Source organism: Drosophila virilis, chromosome 2 (genome assembly GCF_030788295.1).
Source record: "Drosophila virilis strain 15010-1051.87 chromosome 2, Dvir_AGI_RSII-ME, whole genome shotgun sequence".
NCBI classification, from domain to species: Eukaryota; Metazoa; Arthropoda; class Insecta; order Diptera; family Drosophilidae; genus Drosophila; species Drosophila virilis.
Window position 1 is genome coordinate 6,406,919 of NC_091544.1, and position 20,396 is coordinate 6,427,314.

The 20,396-nt window shown below is 41.4% G+C and overlaps 1 protein-coding gene across 3 annotated transcripts; it reads left to right on the forward strand.

Moving 5' to 3' along the window:
- The first annotated feature begins 5,322 nt into the window (after positions 1-5,322).
- Positions 5,323-19,158, forward strand: ich (zinc finger protein ichor). 3 transcript variants are annotated; one of them, XM_070207159.1, is made up of 3 exons: positions 5,323-6,307; positions 6,635-6,791; positions 14,953-19,158. In XM_070207159.1, exon 3 carries the CDS (start codon positions 15,032-15,034, stop codon positions 16,892-16,894), a length of 1,863 nt encoding a protein of 620 aa, XP_070063260.1. In that variant the 5' UTR covers positions 5,323-6,307; positions 6,635-6,791; positions 14,953-15,031; the 3' UTR covers positions 16,895-19,158. The 3 variants fall into 3 exon arrangements, with proteins under 3 accessions (XP_070063260.1, XP_032295173.1, XP_002054661.1); XM_032439282.2 differs by lacking the exon at positions 6,635-6,791; XM_002054625.3 differs by lacking the exon at positions 5,323-6,307 and having other exon boundaries at positions 6,334-6,791.
- The last annotated feature ends 1,238 nt before the right edge of the window (positions 19,159-20,396 follow it).

Sequence of the window (20,396 nt, forward strand, 5' to 3'; positions counted from 1 at the left end):
GCCAACGGCAAACAGGCAACTGACGAGCACAAAAAAGCTGTCGCCCCTTGCCGACGAAAGAGTTAGTCGGCCGTGCATTGTCTGCCATCGACTTGGTGCCATTCTGCAACATCAGCATCCCCTGGCCCATACCCATGCCCATGACACCTCAACGGCCATGCTGTTTGCCAGTCTGCCTGCCTGCCTGCCTGCTGTAGCTGCTCCGGTTGCACCTTCGCGTGCGCCTCATCGAAGTGCTGTTGCATTTTGGGGGCCATTGGCAATGTTAATGGTGTGCATTATTTTGATGTTTATTTATGTTGCTGGCAACACGGCAGGCAGCACATACATCTACACACGCACACACACACACATGCACACATGCACACATGTGGGCAATGCAATTTGCATTTGCATCTCAATTGCTTTTTGCATTGTTTGTTTTGCAGTTGCTGTTGTTTTTGTTGTCGCTGTCGTTGTCATTGTTGCTGTTGCTGTTGCTGTCGGTTATCTCTCTCCACACACAGCTGCGTTTGCGTTTGGCGTTTCGGTGTTTGCGATGCGGATCCGGTTTTCGTTGACCCACTTCCGGTTGCCAGTTGCCGGCTGCCAGTTGCTGGCTGCCAGTTGCCAGTTGCGTTCGGCTTGACCTTTGTCTCGCCCTCGCCTTGGCATACACACTGCTAACTGCTTGTTGCCCACCTACAACAGTCGGCTCGGCTCCATCATGATCTGCACCTCTGCTCAGCCACCGGGTCAGTCTCCACATGGAGTTCCATAGTCTGATAAAACGCCTACGCTTTGCACTACATTCATATTTCGTCGTCGTCGTCGTCGTTGTGTCGTCTGTCGACTGCCATTTCTTCTCCCTTTGTCGTAGATTGTTCTTTTTGTTTATTGTTTCTCTTTCTATCGCATCTCTATCTAACCCTATTTCTATCCCTATTACTCGCTCTTGCTCTGCCCCTACATGGCAATTTATTTACCATTTTTATTGTGGTGCGTTTTGTTGTTCTGCTTTTTTATGCCTGCCATCTATTTTTATTGTCTGTAGTTGCTGTTGTTGTTGTTGCTGTTGCTGTTTTTGTTTGCGTGTTATTAGCTTTGATAAGTCCCCCTGCTTCCTTTGCCAGCCTCGACTTTGAATTCTTTTGTCTTGTGGCCTCACGCCCGCACCTTGGCACAGCATACAACAAATTATGCATGCAAAAATTACCCTGTTGTTGTTGTTGTTGTTGTTACATTCCTGTTTTTGTTCTTGTTGTTGTTGTTGTTCATGCTAGATTATGCGAAATTTATGCAATATTTGACATATATTTCGTGGCTTTGAGCAAAGCCATTTTTGTAATGCTCTGAATATGATTGCTTATGGTAAAAAGCTTCGTTTCAATAAGGTGTAATTTTCTATTTATACATATTACTATCGTCCATTCCCCGGGCGTGCGCGGTCCAACTTTGTTTAAATTTTGCAAAAATATTTGTATGCCCTTGCAGAGAGTATTTTAATTTTGTCGTGAAATGTGTAACGTTTAGGAGAAGAAAAGTAGGTGTATGAAAACTTTGTTGTTTCTCCAGGTATCTTGATCAAACTCGCCATTTATAAGTTTCACTATGTTGCCTAAATTTTTGGTTAATCCTATTTACATCGGACTAGTTTCATATAGCTTCCATAGGAACAATCGGTCGAAAATTAAGTTGTATGAAAACCTTTTTGTTTTTCTAGATATCATATCCATAATAGGCATTAACTTTTTTCCCTGTGCTTCTTGAATACGGGCAAAGCACTGCAAGGGTATTAAATATACGGCGTATCCTACTTATAGTTATATAAGTAGTTATAGGTCTTTGCCCTTAGTCACTTAGTCAGAAAAAAGTAAGTTCTATCTACATGAACTGGTGACTTGTTATAATGCAATATCTAGGATATTGTATATGAGCGCCAGGCACATATCTTCTAGTTATAGTAATATACAGAGAACATGAACATTGTACTTTTAAGATACTTCCTACCTCTTCGAAGAGGTAACGTCCTGCGCTTTGGCATATGCACACATTAAATGACATATCTTAGCCTTGAAAGTTGCATAATTATCAGTAAATTAAGCAGAGAAAGCTTTTAACGAATACATATTCAGCAAATTTACCTAAAACAAAGTTTAATTTATGGATACGTGGTAGCTTGTAGTCGGCCCTCTTGACGTAGCTCGCTTACTTAAATCAAACGATGTATATACAACAACTTTTCTGCAACAATTTAGTTATTTTTGCCGTCTCAAATGAAATAAAGTGATGAGAACACAACCGAGACTGTGATAGCAGGGGGTGCTTGGTAGCTGGAACCGCCTCCTGCTGAGAATATTGCCACCGTCGCCTCTTAGCGCTACTCGCAATTTGGGCGAGAATTGTTTTGCCAATTTGGCAACGTAAAATAACAAACAAACAAGGAAAGAAGGTAACAGGCGGCAGACAATTCAATTGATGTCAGAATTCGAGCAGCACAGGTAGAATAGTCCTGGCTGGACCCACCCAAGCCGATTTGCAACTGTTCTGTCACATTTGCAGTTGGTGCCGCGGCGGCAAATAGAAAGGCGCAAAAATTGAAAGAGAGCCTGACAAAGTGTTTGTGTGCGTCTCTCCTCTGCGCATTGTTTGCACCTTAATTTACAATCTTTTGCGGTCAGCAGGTGCCGCCTGCGGTGCCAAAAGATATTCTCGAACTTCCTCCGTCAAGTAGATACGGCCAGGCCCTCAGCTTAGTTGATGCTACAGAGCTTTGCCTAGCTCATATAAGTATATATATGGATGGGCGCGTGTGTCTTTAACCCATTTTTCGTAAGTTGGCCCTATCAAATGCACAATTCTTGTTCGGGCCGAATGTGTGTGGCTTTGGCTTTGGCTTTGACTTTGACCCCCGTGTCAATATTGGTTGTGGTTAATGGCAATGCACTCGAACTTTACCGTTGGGCCCTATTCCAGGTGCTACTCCCGTGGCGTTTGCCTTAATTTGATAGCTTGTTTTATTTGTCTGGAGCAAATAGCTTGAGTGATGGGCCTGACTCCGGCTCGACCTGGCCCAGCACTCTCCTATATTGTTCGCGTTTTGGGGCCCTCACCATTCTCCGTTCTCCCACCTCCATTCTTTATTTTTTCTCATTTTTGATGAAGTGTCACGCTGTCCAAGTTCAATTAGTTTTGTATGCCGCTCTTCAAAAGCTGCGCCGAAGCTCTGCGCCCTGCCATGTTTAATGCCAAGATTGATTTTTATTTTTCTGCTTCTTCCTCCTCTGGCGCATTGTTGTTGCCGTGCTGTTTGTACTGTTTCTGAGATTGACATTTGACGTGCATAGAATTTGTCTAACTGTATTTTGGCTTTCGTGTGTGCCGTGTGACGTTCATTACATGCCGTACCCATGAGCTTGACTCTCTATTTTCTGCTCAATTGCGTTGCTCTTTCTTCGGGCTCTGTCTATTCTGGCGGCAAACAACTATTTGCCGCTGTTGACACGAAAAAAAGAGCTGAAGCTCAGAAGGATGGCTAAGACTATCAAGGACTACTTACTTTCTTATGTTTAAAAATATTTTTTAAAATATGTAAAGAAATATTTAAGTACAAGCTTTACCTACTGGTGAGTTTGTCATGCATAAGATAAATGGTCTGCCTGCAGCGTAAAGATGACCCTCTACAATTTTGTAGTCAAAAAAGTCAGGGGTTGGGGTGGGGGAAGTACCTGGTTGAAAATTAAAACTAGAAATAAATGAGATACACTATAATACCATGCATACCAATGGATTTCAGATTACTTTCATACTTCAAAAACAAAAGACTTAGGCAACAAACTTGCCATTCATTGCAACACTTTTATAGCTGCCGGGTGACAAATCTTAAAGAAATACTTAAACAATCCACAAAAACAAAATAAAGTTCGCATGACTCACGCAAAACAAAAAAATACAAATAAATAATATTAAAAACATGAGTAAAAATCTTGTAAAATCATAAAATATATATGCAAACTAAAAAATTGCAAGCTGATTTCGGAGGAAAAAAAATAAAAAGCAAATCATGAGCCATGAACATGATCGCAGCGGAGGCTGCGACAGACTGAAGCTGGTGGTGCCAGGGGAAAAAGTCGCCGAAAAGAAGAAGCCAAGTGACGCGGTTGCATTTGGTCAAGAGGCCAAGCGGATGATGAGGCGGCTGCTGCTGCTTGGACTTATGCTAATACCGCAACAACAACTACAATAACAATAACAAGAAGCACAACAATAATAACTGTCGTGGGCAAAAACAAAAATGTTCACAACCTGCGAGTTGGTGTTGTGGTCTGCGGTCTTTCGTATCAGTATCTGTATCTGTATCTGCATCTGTATCTGGCTCTGACTCCGTCTCTGTCTGTGTGTGAGCTTTCATTTTCGAAGCGATACCGTTAACTGTAAAGCGCTGGAAATAAACAGAAAAATCTAAAAAGCAAAAAGAAAAAGCAAAAACAAATACCGAACGAATGAACAAACGAAGCAAGCAAGCAACAAAGCAACAGCAACAATCAAGCAGCGGCAATCAACGCTGCCTGCAAAGCAACAACAAGTGCGAAATGAGCAGCCAAAGAGGAAATGCAACAACAAAATGGCAAATGCAGCGACGCGTCGCAGCGACGCTCCCTCAACAACAGCAGCAGCGGCAGCAGCGGCAGCAACAATATCGACGCCGGCAACTGTAATTGTTGCTCGCATGTTTACAAGGCGAAATAACAGGAAAAAATGTTAAATTTTTGTTAAGTAGGTCAAGTTGTGCTGCCAGAGAGAGACACTGAGTGGAAAAGAGAAGGCGCCTACAAATGACAGAGACACAGAGCTCCAGAGAGCAAAAGAGCATCAGAGCGAGCATCAAACAAGTATGGCAGCAAAGTTAGAACTTAACAAACTTTTTATCTACAAAATTTGCACAACCCTATGTAAATAACTCTAAATAATGTGCACTATTGATTGAAATTTAAATAATATTAACCAATAATTTGCAATCAATTGCTGAGACTCCATTTTGACCTCTCTCAGATGCCGCACGCAACATAAACAAACTTAGCCCTGACTTTGATCGCCAGCGCAGAAGGTAACTGCGACCTCGGCAAAAAAAAAGCAACACCTGCGGTCAAACATGTTGGCAGCCCAACATGTTGCAGCGGCTTGCTCTCGTGCTTGCTCTTGCTCTCTGCGGACTGCTGCGCGCTCAGTGGCCGGCCTGTTGAGCGCAACTTCTTTGATCGCTGCTTATGCTGCTGACGACTGCGAAGTCAGCGTTGACAGCGACTTCTTGGGCCGCTGCGGCTCGAAAATTTCTTTTCGTGTTGCGCCTGCGCACAGTTGGCTTTCTACCGTTGACGTCTTCGGATTTGTGCGATTCTTGACGCGCAGCAGTTTTTTCGCGTTGGTTTCGCGTGTGCTTCCGTTTCGGCTTTAGCTACACAGCCGCTGTGGACGTGGACTCTCTCAGATAGACAGTGCAACCCATACATATACACGCATACACACACGCGCGCGCCGCATTTAGAGTGGCATAATAATAAAAAAAGCAAGCAACAGAAATTGGAACAACCAATAAAATAAGTGGCCAGTTCAATAATAGAGTGTGCAACAACAACAACAACAGCAACAACAAAAGCAACAATAACAACAGTGATAAATATGTTTAAAATGCGTTACAAAAATTGTGAAAATGGTTGACAAAAAGTTGAGAGCAAGACCACAGATTGCTCCAGATAGTGTCTGAATATCTAATTAATCGTCTACGCATATATATATATAGAGAGATAAATAAATAAATAATAATTATATATATATACAAGCAAATAGAATAGAAAACGAAGTGCAAGTGCAATCAGGCAAACGTGCAATACATTTAATCAAAACAAGCAAAGGAAATACACAAAAAAGTTAAAATTCAAACCAACAAATATAACAAAGATATAAATATATATATATATATATATATCTATATTCAACATATAAAAAAAAATCTATACTCTGCCCGTCAACAACAACAATCAAAACGAACTCCTCAAGAACGCTGTTGTAAATATTTTCACACCAAAAGCGAAATATTACACAAATAAATGTCCTAACGTCAGTCAAAAGTCGTCCATTGTACATAAATGGGAAATGCAAAATAAATAAAGAAATAAATTGATATATATACATATATTAAAAGCCTAAATCAAGGGTTTTTGTGTGCTATCTAAGGATTTAAAAATATATATACTATATACCCACTCGTACTACTTCCCGTTCATTATTTTATGCATATATATATTTATGTCTTCCTCCCATTGTTTTTGTGAGTATACAAAAATGTTTATGCTTTTCATTTCAATTTTATTTTGTTGTCCGTATCATTAGTTCTTTTATTTAATAACTTTGTGTGCATGCCATTAAGAATAACAATTTCCAAACTAATATTACAATAATTTTCCAATTAAACTTTAGCTGTTAATAACCATTCTAATTTGTTGGTCCAAAGGCATTAACTTACCTAGCACTAAGCACGCATAATTAATATTCAGGTATCATGACATCTCCATGTCGAACATGCAAACACTTTGACACATCGCATCGGATATGAGTGTATGCCATAAATTTAACCACATCATAAACTGTCTTAAAGGATTGCAATATTCTGCGTAAAAGGATTACAAGCAAACCAGGATTATACAATTGTAACAATAATAATAACAAATAGAAGAAAAACAAAACAACTGAACAATTTGTGAAACTAAGTTCAAGATGCGCAACAGCTGAAGGCTGCAATTTAACAAAAAAAAGTAAGTAACATGTGACTGAATATTCTAGGAGCCAAATAACTTAAGTCAATGGCCTTCCAATAAGAACATTCCCAAGCCTGGCTTATAAACAAATCAGCGAAAAGTCATTGACCGAATTCGTTTCCGATATTACTCACCTGTTACGAAATACAACGCAATACATAGGACTGGCCCCGTGGGAGAGGGGAGCAGAGGGGCATAGCCAATCCAACTGACAACTGAGAATTGAGAATTGAGAACTGGGAGCTGCTTTACATAAGAGAGACAATTGTGAATTTCACAAGTAGCCGCGCATCTATCAGATACTTAAATACAGCACCTGCTAATTAGTGCTGTAATTAGAGTGGATCGACCCTTTTTTTGTTTGTTAGTTAATCCATCTATCTTTTCCAAACAATTTTGAAATTAGTGCAACAAAAGGATTCGAGTTATTTGGAAGTTTTCAATTAAATTCAAGTTCATCTTTGTGCGCAATCCAAGAGCGAATTCTGTCGAGGCGCTTCTTAAAGTTGATCGCGCCGCTTGACCCCGACCCAAAACCCAAAACCCAAAACCCCAAACTCTTAACTGCACTCGGAAGTAAAGTTCTTTGCGTTTACAGCTAAGATTGTTGCCAAGCGCTTTTGCCAAGCTAAAAATAAATCATAAAAAACCGTTTGTTTGTCTACCAAAATGGTCTAAAATACAACAACAACGGAATGGCAGCCAAAAAAAAAAAAAAAGCCAACACACACACACACACACGCACACGCACACCTCAACAACAACAGTAGCGGCTGTTTGTACCGTTATATGACGCAAAATTACGCTTACTCATTCAGCGAGGCGGCGGCTCCAGAAAAGAGAGGAGAACTTCAAGCCGGAGTCGCCGTCAAAGTCAAGCTGGGAACGCATTGCGCTCATCACCAAATAGGCACAGCTGCTACAACAACAACAATGTTAATGGCACGCCGAAGATTGAATACTCTTTTATGCAAAATGCAAAGTATAAACAAACAGTTGTAAATTATAATCAAAAAATAATAATAATAGTAATAATTTATGTAGTCTAATGCTATAGCAGAAAAGTTTTCCATACACAAATTCATTTAAGGGTATCGAATTTTCGTATAGAGCTATATAAAATAGCTAAAAGATGTTAATACGATTTTACGTAAATGATAAAAAATGCCAAGATTAGTCAAGATGTATTGAAAAGCAAACACATCAGTCAGGCCGCCCTTTCTTGTCGATTCTGGCTAAGAAGGACCCATGCAACGTTTCAAGACGATAGCTTTAAGAGAAGAAGAAGTCTCTCACTCTCTCTCTCTTGGTTTTTCCTGATCAAGGATTTATATACTTTTGATTTCGTAGTTGACTCCTGCTAGGCGTTACACAATGCATGGCATAACTAAATTGCCCTATGGAAGAGTATGAGAAAACTTTATGAGTGCGCCGCAGCGGCAACGCGCGTAGCGAATTCGACTGAGCATTAAGTTGCATTTCGGGTGTTGGGGAGATTTCGAGATTTTGGGTTTACTTTTCTCTCCTCATTAACTGAACTTTTTAGTGTTGTTTTTTTTTTTTTGGCACCTGTGCGCCCAGTTATTGAGCACACAATTAAATCAATTAAAGCCGCCGTGGTTTGAGCTGCATCTGATGAGCTTTGCAGCTGTGACATATCAATTCATTCACAGTGAAGCTTGACTAAAGGAAACTAACTGAAGATTTGATAATTACTTTATATCTTCTTATGCGCTTGGCCCCCTCCCGCTGAGAGACGACAATTATTTTCAGTCTTTGCGCGCGTCTTCTGACGGCTTTTTCCATTTTCCAACTAATGTTTGAATTTGGCTTTAATCAAGCTGAAATCGACGCCCACCTTTTTGTGGACATACTCGTATAGGTATTCAGGTCAACAGTCGAATAACTGTCCCATGACTGTTACCATTGCCAAATACTAATTTAAAATTTATTGCTCAATGTGATATAATTCGAAATTAGCTTAGAATATTTATACTAATAGTCCCGTTCGAGGCTTTGGAATCTGCTTTTATGTTCAATTTGCACATTTGGCAGCAAAATCAAAACACTACGCAAATAATATGTGTTGAGCGGCAACAACAACAACAACAACAATCATAACAACAGCAACAACAACAACAATAAACAACAATTTTAGACGCGCGCTTTTGAAAAGTTCGCTGACCTGCAAACTTTTAGGGTTTTTGGGGATTCAACTCGCCAGACACGCCGGATTGCTGTCTTTATTGTTGTTGTTGTTGTTGTTGTTGCCGGCTCAGATGACCACATTAAGCTTTAAAGCAGGCAATAAGATTATGTACTGCCACATACCCTGTAACTCAAAGAAAATGTCATCTGAATAATTTGTTTCTCAACTTAAGTTGATTTTGTTAAAACAAAATTAAAAGTTTTACGTGCCAAAGTTTACTTATAATATATAGCTCGATATAATAACATAAGTTTTAATTTAATTTCTATCAGCATACCCCGACCTATGCCTAGACAAAGTACAGGGTATATAAAGTTTCGGCAAACGAACGCATGCGGCACGAGGGCGTCATTTAAATAACAACAAAGTAAAAACCAACTAAAAATAGTTAAACAACATAAAAATTTGCATAGTTGTTGTTAGTTGTCGGTTGGGTTGTTTGGCTGTTTAGTTGGTTGGTTAGACCGACCGCCAAGCAGACACAGGGTGTGGTATTGACTCCTCTTTGTGGGCCTCTTGTACAGCCTCAGCCATAAAAATAGCGCCAAGCCTCTGCGCGCTCAGCTTTCCGGCAAACTAACTGCGCTTCCATTTGGCTGTATCGCCGGGCTGTCATCTCGCTGTCGTTGTCGGACTCATATTGGCTGCCCACCTTGCCAGCAAGGTCTGGCAGCCCGAGCATTAGATATTTGTTGGCTTATTGTTCCAATCATAAAATTAGCAACCACAAAGGATGCTCGCTTTGAGCACACAATTGCCAGTCGAACGGAGAAAATTGTTTTGAATGTTTAAAAATTTAACGTTAGGCTGTAAGCTTTAATTTCAAATGCTTTTGATATTCCTCAGAAAGTAATTCTCATCTCTTAGCTATAAAAACCTTTAGAAGAAAAATTAAAGTTAATTAACATATTGCACTTTCTTTTAATAAAGTTGAAATAATTAACATAAATTATAGTTTTCAAAAATAAAATTTATAACTGAAAGTTATTTTTACATAAACGAGGCGTAAGCCTTGTTTCTGTAGTAAAATATCTTTCGCATGATTTGTTTTAGTTAAAGTTTATTTTCAATATTTTTCTTATTGTGAGCTTAACTCAAATAATTAATGCTAGACTAGATGATAAGCTGTACTTATTTGTAACTACAAAGAATTCGACTGTCAGCTTCACGAGTCCGAATATAAATAATATTGGGGCTAGTTACCTTTTACAGGGTATTAAAAGGAAGCTGTCAGTTTTGGAAAGTATCTCTAGAAATTGATAAAACCACATAAATAGGTTTAAATTTGCATTTAGCATATTCCTAGAGCTCTTAACTTAAATGCTCTCCGCTTATGCAACATTTCGATCTAAATTATTAAAATTATTTTAAATTTTAATTTCTGCAAGTCGGATCTTTTCAGATTGTCTTACAGGGTGCAATTGATTAATGTCTTAATTTTTGGTCTTTTATAAACCCTTCAAACGCATTTTATTTTTTTATTTTTCTCGATTAACTCCTTTACCCCAAGACTTGATTAAAAATCTGTTTTCGTAACGGGTGCAAGCCCCTTTTCCCGCAACTGAACCATTTCATAACGAACTTAATTTACACCTTGAGCCATCATTCATATGTAACACCCCCGTATCTGGCTTTTATGCATAGCTCCATCGGCAACGCCCACCATTGGACGACAACGACGACCTGGTCCAGTTTCTGCCGGAGCCCACACCTCTATCTAAGTCTGGGGAATCAGCTGAAGTTCTGTGTGCAGTTGCGGTTAGTTGGCCAGTCGCAGGCGCAGTCGCAGTTGGAGTCTGTGTGGATGGTAGCAACAGCAACAGCAACAGCAGCAGCAACAAGAACAACAACAACAACAACAACACAGACACCACACGTGCCACATGTGCTGTCAAGTGCGCAGCAGAACAAGAACCGAGCACGTCTTCGTCTCCCATTGTTGCCAGTTGGCGGTTCTCGGTATTTTTTCTACCTTTGCCTCGTTGTTGTAGTTGTTGTTGTTGTTGCTTACTCGCAGCAATTTGCTGCATCCACATTTACAGCTTAAGATAAAGTCGCAGATGCAGTTGAGGATGGAGGCAGCGGCACAGGCAGAGTCGGCGTTGGGGCAACCTTCATTGAGTGATGGCGACCTCAATGCCAGCCACACGTTTTGTGAGGCTGCGGCTGCTTTTTTCGGCTTCTCGGTCTTGGTCAAAGTTGGTTGCTTGGAAAACCGCTTGGTAGCCTTGCCTTGCCTCGTTGTTGTTGTTGTTGTTGTTGTTCGAGGTGTTGCTGGCATTGTACGTGCAGTTTTCCAAGTGGAAATCGTTGCGGCTGTAAATTTTGCAATCAAATAATTTTTCATTCGCTTTTTCCGACGCCAGCGCGCGACCTGATTTTTCTTTTCATTTTGGCCGTATAGCCACAGGAAAAAACAGACTATTTGCCAGTTCTCTCTGTATTGGCCATTTGGTGTTTGGTGTTTGGCTGTGGAAAAACGTTTTGACCTTTGCCGCTGCTTCGTGTTCGAACATTTAAACGGAAGTTGATTGCCGCCAAAGGTTAAACTCAATTTCCGTTAAGATGCCCAGCCGAAGTCTCTCACTTTGGCCCTCGTCGACTTCTTTGGACCTCGTTTTTGTTTTTTTTTTTTTGCTGTCGAGTTAAGAACTCAATTTCTTAGCTCTTGCAGCAGCTGTTGGAGCGTTCTTGTTGACGGCCTGTTGCTGTTCTGGCCATAAGTAGTTGTTCGAGTCGAAAAGTTCATTTCACTACGTTAACAAGAATTTGACTGCGGAATGGAAGAGTAAGTTGAACTCGCTGCTAATATATTCTCCTGACTTAAGAGCTTTCAGCATATATATTCATATATATATCATTTCAATTCAATCTCAGGTGATTTATAATTACTTAACGGCATTTCAAGTGCGCCCACAAACTGACCGAGTTATTCATAAAAGGCTTTCAGCTCAGGGTCATAAAATCACTCGGTTGTCAAAAATTTGCACTAATTCATTCAAAAAACAACAGTTAAAATCGCCCAACACACACACACACACACATAGGTTACAACAGGCACTCAGAAAGAGTAATTATAATGCCCACAGCAATGCCCGTACCCGACCCGAATCGGGGCCCAAATGTGTAGCTCTCTGACCATAATCTGAAAATCCCATTTACAAGCTCAAATTACAATAGAGGCGCATTGTTTGCTTTTTGTTGTTGTTGTTGTTGTTGTTGTGTGGCGCACCCACGCAGTCTCTGCCTCTGTGTGTGTGTGTGTGTGTGTGTGTGTGTGTGTGTGTAGGTGTTGGGGCCATTCAAATGCGAAAAGAGCAGCGAACAACCGTTACAATGTGGCTCATTAAAACAAAACAAAACAAAAAAAATGTTGAGTAGCCACAGCAACAATAATAAAAGTTTAACTTTAACAATAAAAAAGCAAACAAACAAAACTTAAATGTGTAAAAAGTGACGCTCAGTCAAACAATAAAAGAATCAGAATGTCTATAAAATATTTCACGCCAATCTTGTAGGCGCATCCAAAACGTCACTCAAAGGCGAGACAAAAACAAACAAAAAAAACAACTAAAAAATATCAGAAATAAGAGGAAGACAAAAATAGGGATGGGTATAAATAACATGCAAAGATAGAGGGATAGTGCAAGTAATGGCACCTAAAAACAGGTCAATTCTGTAAAAATTGTAGTTTTTATTTTTTATAGTTTTATTTTATATTTTATGTATCCGTTTAACAGTTACTCAATAGCTAAAGCATAAAGGATTCACATGAAAAATGTTCAATCAAAGCGATTAACACATATTTGCAATATTTTACAACACTGCTTGAAATTTGAAATATTTTAAGCCATGGCCTACAATAATTTATTTATTATTTTACAAATAATAATTGTGCATTATTTATTTGCTTATTATTATTATTTTCATTATTCGCATAATTGATAAATCGCTATTTCGAACCGTCAGGTGGAATTATTCTCATCACAAATTAAGCCTAGACGCATTGGCCGCCATTTTATTTTATATTTTGTGTGAGTGCACGCAAAGCTGCGCTTGAGCTTTGGTCGAAGCTTCGTGGCAGCTTCGTCTCGGCTCTGCCGAACACGGAAGTATGTCAGCAGGTCTCTCGTGTAACGGTAGTTTGGCTGCTGCCGCTGCCGCTGCCTTTGCCGTTGCTGCTGCCACGCTTAGCTGCTCATGTTTAGCTGACGCTAACGTCGCTGCCGCTAACGCAGTCGCAGTCGCAGTCACCGTCGCTGTCGCCGTCGGTTGCTTCTTCTGCTGCTCTTTACGCCTCTTCTCGGGCTGAGCTAGCAACATGTTGCTACGACAACCTGTTGAAAGCGAAATTGTCTGTACTCTCTCACACGCTGACCAATGCCAAACAAGTCTAGCTGCGAGCGAGTAAGTATATTGGCCAATTTGGTGTTGAATGCTTTCTTCTTTCTACACACACACACACACACACTCACACAGAGATACAGGCACACATACAGCTATACATAAAAGTGGCCAAGCCTCAAAAACTCAACTTAACTGTCTATGCACAAAAATGAGAAAAAGTCTTTATTTTTGTTGGCTCATTTGCTTTACCGTTCGCTTCTCCCAAAAAGCTAACAAACTCAAATTCTACACTCGCACTAGCAATTGTTGTTGTTGTTGTTGTTTTGGGGTCTTTCGTTGATTTTATTGGATTTTTTATTCAATTGGTCTTGAATATTTTGTAGTTTCTTATTTGAATATGAAGGCGGGAGGGGGTCACTCTGCACCTGTGTCGCATACTACTTGTTGTTGTTGTTGATGTTGTTGTTGTTGTACTTTCATTGTCGGTCCCTCATATCTTTGTCTGAGTGTGGACTCTATCCATATATATATATATATATATATCCGAATCCAACTATGTAGCTATGGGCTCAAGTTCTGCTGCGTCTCTGTCGCTGCGTTTATTTCTACCAATTTATATGCTAATTTAACTGATTATTAATGTTGTGACCCAAATACCGTTTGGAAATTATTATTGGCCATTCTGGCTATCGATTTGTTGTTGTTTTTTTTTTTTGTATTCCCCCTCTCCGCCTCTTGGCAGCGTCTTGCCATGAGTAATCGCCGTGGAAATGTTTTGATATGCAGCTCGGACAGACCGCATGCGGCCCAAATGGACTTCGATTAATATTCGTATTTAGAGAATTCGTATTGGGATTTGTATTAAACTCAGCTTAGAGGCCATCAACTTGCTTGGCTGGCGCTGCAAGCTGTCAGCAAGTGCAGCTGCCGCCTGATGGGGCACCTGTAGATCTCACCGATACTGAAAGATGGATTATAAATCTAACGGAAGCGGCGTGTAAGCCGCGCTTAGTATAAACCGATGTGTATTGACATAGACATTGATGAATTCCTCAGATTTGACTTAAAAATGTGAATTGATGTTTGAAAAACAGTTATTGATCTTCTTAATCATTTTTGGAAATATTCCGGCTAAACAAAATGTCTTAAGCTTCAATTATTATATATTCATTTAAAGTCCTTATTTTTTTTTTTTCCGAACATTTCCTTTTGCTTGCACCGCTTTTTGGGAACAAAAGTACATATCATTGCGTACTAACTACAATTTTTATATTTTTAAATAGGATTTTAAATTATTACGACTTACCTTTAAAGCTCTTAAAATAAATTTTTGAACCGGTAAAATAATAATTAAAAATATATGCAAATTTCTATTAACATTTCCAAGTCACCACAGTAAGAATAACTCAAAGCTCCTCTTAGTAGAATATTTAACTAGTTGTTAATCTAATACTTACCCTTGTTGATCTCTAATGGACATCTATGTATGTAGCTGGACTATGTGCATGGCTGAGCCCTGGCTGAGATGACCTCAAATGTGCTTTTCAATATATTTTTTTGCGTCTAATGATGATATTTTTGTTCTTTTTGTGTGTATTTTAGCAAGAACAGCTGCACCATTCGATATTTTCCGCAAGAAGAAGAACCAAAAATTTCTATCCATCGGCTGGGTCAACTGACAATGAAGTTGTGCAGCATGAACGGGCCAAGTGAATCAGAAGTCGAAAGCCTACTGATGAGCCCCTGCTGGGGACCAACACAGACCGGCAGCCAGGACCAGTATCTGCTGGACGGACACAAGCTGCTGCTGGAGCACGACCTTGACTCGCTGCCCAGCGATGCGGACCAGAAGAACTCCCTAGATGTGCTGGACAATCTGCTGCTGAACAGCTCCTCGCTGAATGCACTGTCCGACCTGAAGCCGCTGCCACCCTTCACCGGCTACACCGGCCACCTGTCCATCAACGGCATCTCCGGCCACCACTATCATGCGATCGCCCAGCGGCTGCCCGACGAGAGCAACAACAACTACATACAGAGCGCCTATCAGCAACACCAACACCACCAGCAGCAGCACCAGCATCAGCATCAGCAGTCGAACAACGGCAATCAGAATGCGAATCCCACGTCCACAACGGCCGCGACGACGTGCAGCGGAACGGGCGGCGGCGGTGGTGGCAATGGCGGCTCCTCCCAGGAGCAGAATATCGTATCATCCTCAACCGGCCTGCCCGAGAGCGTGCTCAGCGCGGATGCGGACGCCTGCCTGAACGATGTCAAGCTCTTTGCCGATAGTCAGTTAGATTCTAAGCTCTACTCCGTAGCGGACAGCTGTGTTATGAACGCCACTGGCCACACAGGCGGCAATGGTAGCGGAGGTGGTAATAATGGTGGTGGTGGTGGTGTCTCCTCTCTGGCCAGCAGCGGATCAACGCTGACGCCAATCGATCAGGTGGCCGACTCGCTGCACGGCAGCGGAGTGCGCATCTACAAGGATCTGACCGAGTACGTGGACATGAACAGCATTGATGACATTGCGGCAATCATTGGATCCGCGATAGCGGACACCACGGTGCCCAATCAGCTGGACAAGGAGGAGGGCAACGATACGCGCGACAGTTGGATGGATCTGGACGCCTGGATCGATGGCAACTGCATACAGCAGGAGGGCAAGGTGCTCGTCTCGCAGCAGGATTCGCTTAGCGACTTCATGCTGCCCCACTCGCCGCTGCCGGTGCATGCGAGCAGCTCCACGCTGCAGAGTCTACTCAGCCATGGCTATATGCCGCTGCTACAGAATCGCCTGCAGCATGGACCACCAGGCGCGGGCTCGACGGCAGCGACAACCAACACGCTAAAGACCGAGACGCCCAGTTCTACCTCATACTGCAACGAGCTGTCGGCGGCCAGCAGCAGCTGCAGTCCGCCGGGCTCTGTGGTCAGCACCACGGACAACAATCTGATGATCAATCCGCGCTACTTGACCAATAATTCCAATTCCAGCCAACAGCAGCAGCAGCAGCAGCAGCAGCAACAGCAGCAGCAGCAGCAGTCGGCGTACCAGCTGACGCCCAACGGCAGCCTGTCTGGCGCTGGGCTGAAGGACGGCGGACTGTGCAGTCCGGACATGCTGAGCAATTATCCGCATACGACAAGCACCACGAATGCGCCCTCTGGCACGCCCAAGGCCAAGCGCTCCAGGGCGCAAAAGAAGTCTAGCCAGCAACAGCAGCAGCAGCAGCAACAGGCCGGCCAGGGGCAGATCCAGGGCGAGAGTGGGGCGCCTCAGCTGAGCGCGATGTCGCCGTCGGGCGTGGCCAGCTTCAGTGCCAATGATCTGAGCGGTCTGCTGGGCAAGGAGAAGCCGGTACATCGGTGCAGCATATGCAATCGGGGCTTCCTCAACAAGTCAAACATCAAGGTGCACCTGCGTACGCACACAGGGGAGAAGCCGTTCCGCTGCGACGTGTGCGCCAAGGCCTTTCGCCAGAAGGCGCACTTGCTCAAACATCAACAGATACATAAGAGAATTGGGCGTGACTGACCGCGGCCACATCCACAACCCGCTCGCCACTAGCAACAGCAACAAAAGCAGCTACTGTTTCTGCCCGCTGACGCAGCCACGCAGAGTACAGAGCACACAGAGCACGCAGCTGGATCCGCTGCACTGCAGCCGCCGTCTGCTGTCGCGCTTCTGTGTGCTGTGCCGGAGAAAGTGCCCGCCAACGCCACCCGGCCACCACAATCCGGGCGCCGAGCAATCGGCGACTGGATGTGCATGGCCGGGTCTTTGGGTGCGGCAGCTTCTCGTGTATTGCATTGCTTGACCAAAGCCAGCCTGGAGCTGCTCACGTAGCCCACAGACTGTTTGCTATCGCCCCTCCTAAGAACCAGGGATGTGAAGCAATGCCATACACATAGCACTTGATATTCGTTGTTGTTGGTTGCTTTTGATCTCTTCGCTCTTTGGTAGTTAGTCAGTGACCCGTTTTGGTTAGGGGTCGGGCATGGGAGGATGGGTTATGGTAAATGACAAATCTAAATAGTTTAATTGGTCTGAATTCATTCAAATGTTATTTCATCGAAATTCTTCAATACGCATTGTTGATGGTGTTTAATATCAACCTACTACCTCCACACAATTTCATTAGCATTCTCTTAGAACTAGAAGGATATCAGGATAGCGCTTGTTCGGATTGACCCAATGTGAAAAAGGCAGTAATACCTGTTGCATGATTAAATTTTAATAGCAGATAGAAACTAGCTCTGGCTTATAAATTGTAACGCAAAGGAAAGTCTATTGAGGCGCAGCCAACTTAGCTGGGCGGTAAACAAAATGTCTGGCAACGCCGAGTTCAACTACTTCTTATAGTTGGTCACTCTTAGAATCGATTTCCATTGAGAATGATTACGAACATTCGAATGTAAATTGTCTGTAAGCATTAATCAACTATTATGAATTATAGCACAGCCTACTTAAGTTATAAATGAAGTATTATAGATCGAAATTAATCTGGGAATGCAGCCACAGTTTAAAAATATTTACTTTGCTTTCAGTCATATATTTGAAGTATTTGCAAATTAGTAGTCAATTATAGACCTCATTCAAACAACATTTGCTTTGTATTAGAAAAAAATACCATTTTTAATTGAAATTGAAATTGAAATCGTAAAGAAATAGTATTTTAGCAGAATGCTCGGTACATTTCTGGTGCACATAAAATGACAATAATATACTTCATATATTGTATATACTTTTCCCATGGCAAAGAGACCACAAGCAATGTAAGAACAACGAAGCGTCCAATTGTCTTTTTGCAACTGTTGTTCTGTTTTGATGCAAACCTGCGCGCTTCGTGCACCTAAGGCCCTGGCACAGGTAAACACGTATAAATATTTAATAGAGATGCAAATGTAGCTAGAATTTAGCTAAAGTCTAGCCGAATGTTCGTTAGGTAATTGCATATAAGAAATTTGTATGTCTGTAATTTGTATAAATTATGTACCTCATTGTGTTGAAAAGGAACTCTAAGCGTTAAACAATACAAGCAATACAATTATAAATTAAAATAATAATATTAGCTAAATGTACAAACAAAAACAACAACACGCACACATTTATATAAAACTATATATTGTGTATATATATATATATATTTATATATCATATATACTTAGCATAAGTTGTAGCGGGCTTGGCAAAATAACAATATGTGTTAAATTTTTTAATTAGAAGCTAGAAGTAAAAACTTAAATCGGAAACAAAAAAAAACAACAAACACAAAGCAAATTAAATACAAAATAATAATAATAATGATGATGATAAAAAATATTTATGAAATAGTAAAGTACTCAAGTAATAAATCTTATTACACTTACATTAAAAGTTGTTAATTTGTTTTTTAAAAATTTGTTGCTAAAGTTTATGTTAATCTTACAATAAATTAAACGCGCGAATTCAACATGCATGCATATGTCCAATAAATAATATTTTAAATATATATTTATGTTCGTGTGAAAATCTTGGAAATATTTATCAATACAAATCCTTAGTACATATTAAAACAAACGAATATTGTTGAAGCTATTTATTTAAGCGAAAATTCATTATGCATAAAGGATATAGAAAAAAAAAAGGAAAAAATAAAACACATATTATTTAATAAAGTAATTACTTTAAATAATTTAATCAATATTTAATGTTATTTTAGTTTTGTGCAATTTATTTATTCAAGTTGAGCAACAAATCACTTTTTGTACTTCTAAACAATTCGATTGTAAATATTTATTTTTCTAATTTTAATGTTCACCTTTCTAGAAATACAAACTTTGTCATTTTAAATGTACAAAAATAATAATATTTAAAAAACAGAAAACATGTCGTGTGTGCTCTTGTTCCCTTCAAATAGTTTGCAAATCAAGTATACGTAAGGTAATCCAAAAGCAAGTCAATTATTAACTTAAATTGGATGATTCACGTGATTCGAGTGATTTGAGAGATTTGAGTGATTCGGTTGATTAGGTGGCAACTGTGTGGTGTCCGCATTGCTAATGCCGCACACACATGTGCCGCCAGCAATTAGGTGGAACCTGACTTAGAAGCCAGCCTGTGCCAACAGAAAAACTGAGTAGGTGCGAGTGCCAGCTCTCCGGCTCTGGCTATGGTAAAATATGCGGTAAGCTGAAGACGGCGACAAAAACAACGATGCCAACAAAAGCCAAACCAAAGCAAACCAAACCAAACCAAACCAAACCAAGTCAATCCCAAGCCCGAGCCGTGCGCCAAAGCGAGCCAACAAGTCAGAATCATTATATTGACCACAAATGCCGCCGCAAAGAAAGCAATGCGCAGAGCTAAGAGCCAAAGGCAAACCCAAAGCCCACACAGATACAAGCACACACACACACACACGCAGTCACACAGATACAGACAGCGACAGAGAGCGGCACGAATACAGTAACAAAATGCCATGCATACTGTGCCACTGACCCAATTTCCAGACTCGTTTTTTTCCATCGCTTCTTGCTCGAGCTGGAGAACCGCACGAAGCAGCCGCAGCCGCAGCAGCAGCAGAGGCAGCAGCAGCAGCGACTGTGGCAGCCACAGCGGATTTGAAATGTTAACCGGCCTGGCAGCGAGAGGCGCGCGGCGAGGCGAGGCTAGCGGCAATGAGATACAAAGATACTTTGCCCGGTCGCATGCTCTTTCACCGCAGAGACGGAGATAGGAATGGAGACCGAGTCGGAGCCGCAGCTCGAGCTTGAGCTCGAGTTTGGGTTCGAGCCGCAGACACAGAGATAGCTTCAGCAATACGAGTCTGGAGTATGTTGTGTAGTTTGCATCGCATCCGCATTTCTATGCTGCTTTTGTATCTCAGCTTGGCTTCGTTTCAGTTTTCTTCAACGTAGCCGTCGTTGTTGCATGTATCTGTAACTCGTTTCTGTATCTTGCGCCTCGTATCTGTGGCACTTAAATTTATGCAACATCATGGCACTGTCTCCAGACGCCCCCTTCTCTGCTCGCGCCACGAGACGCAACCCCTTTT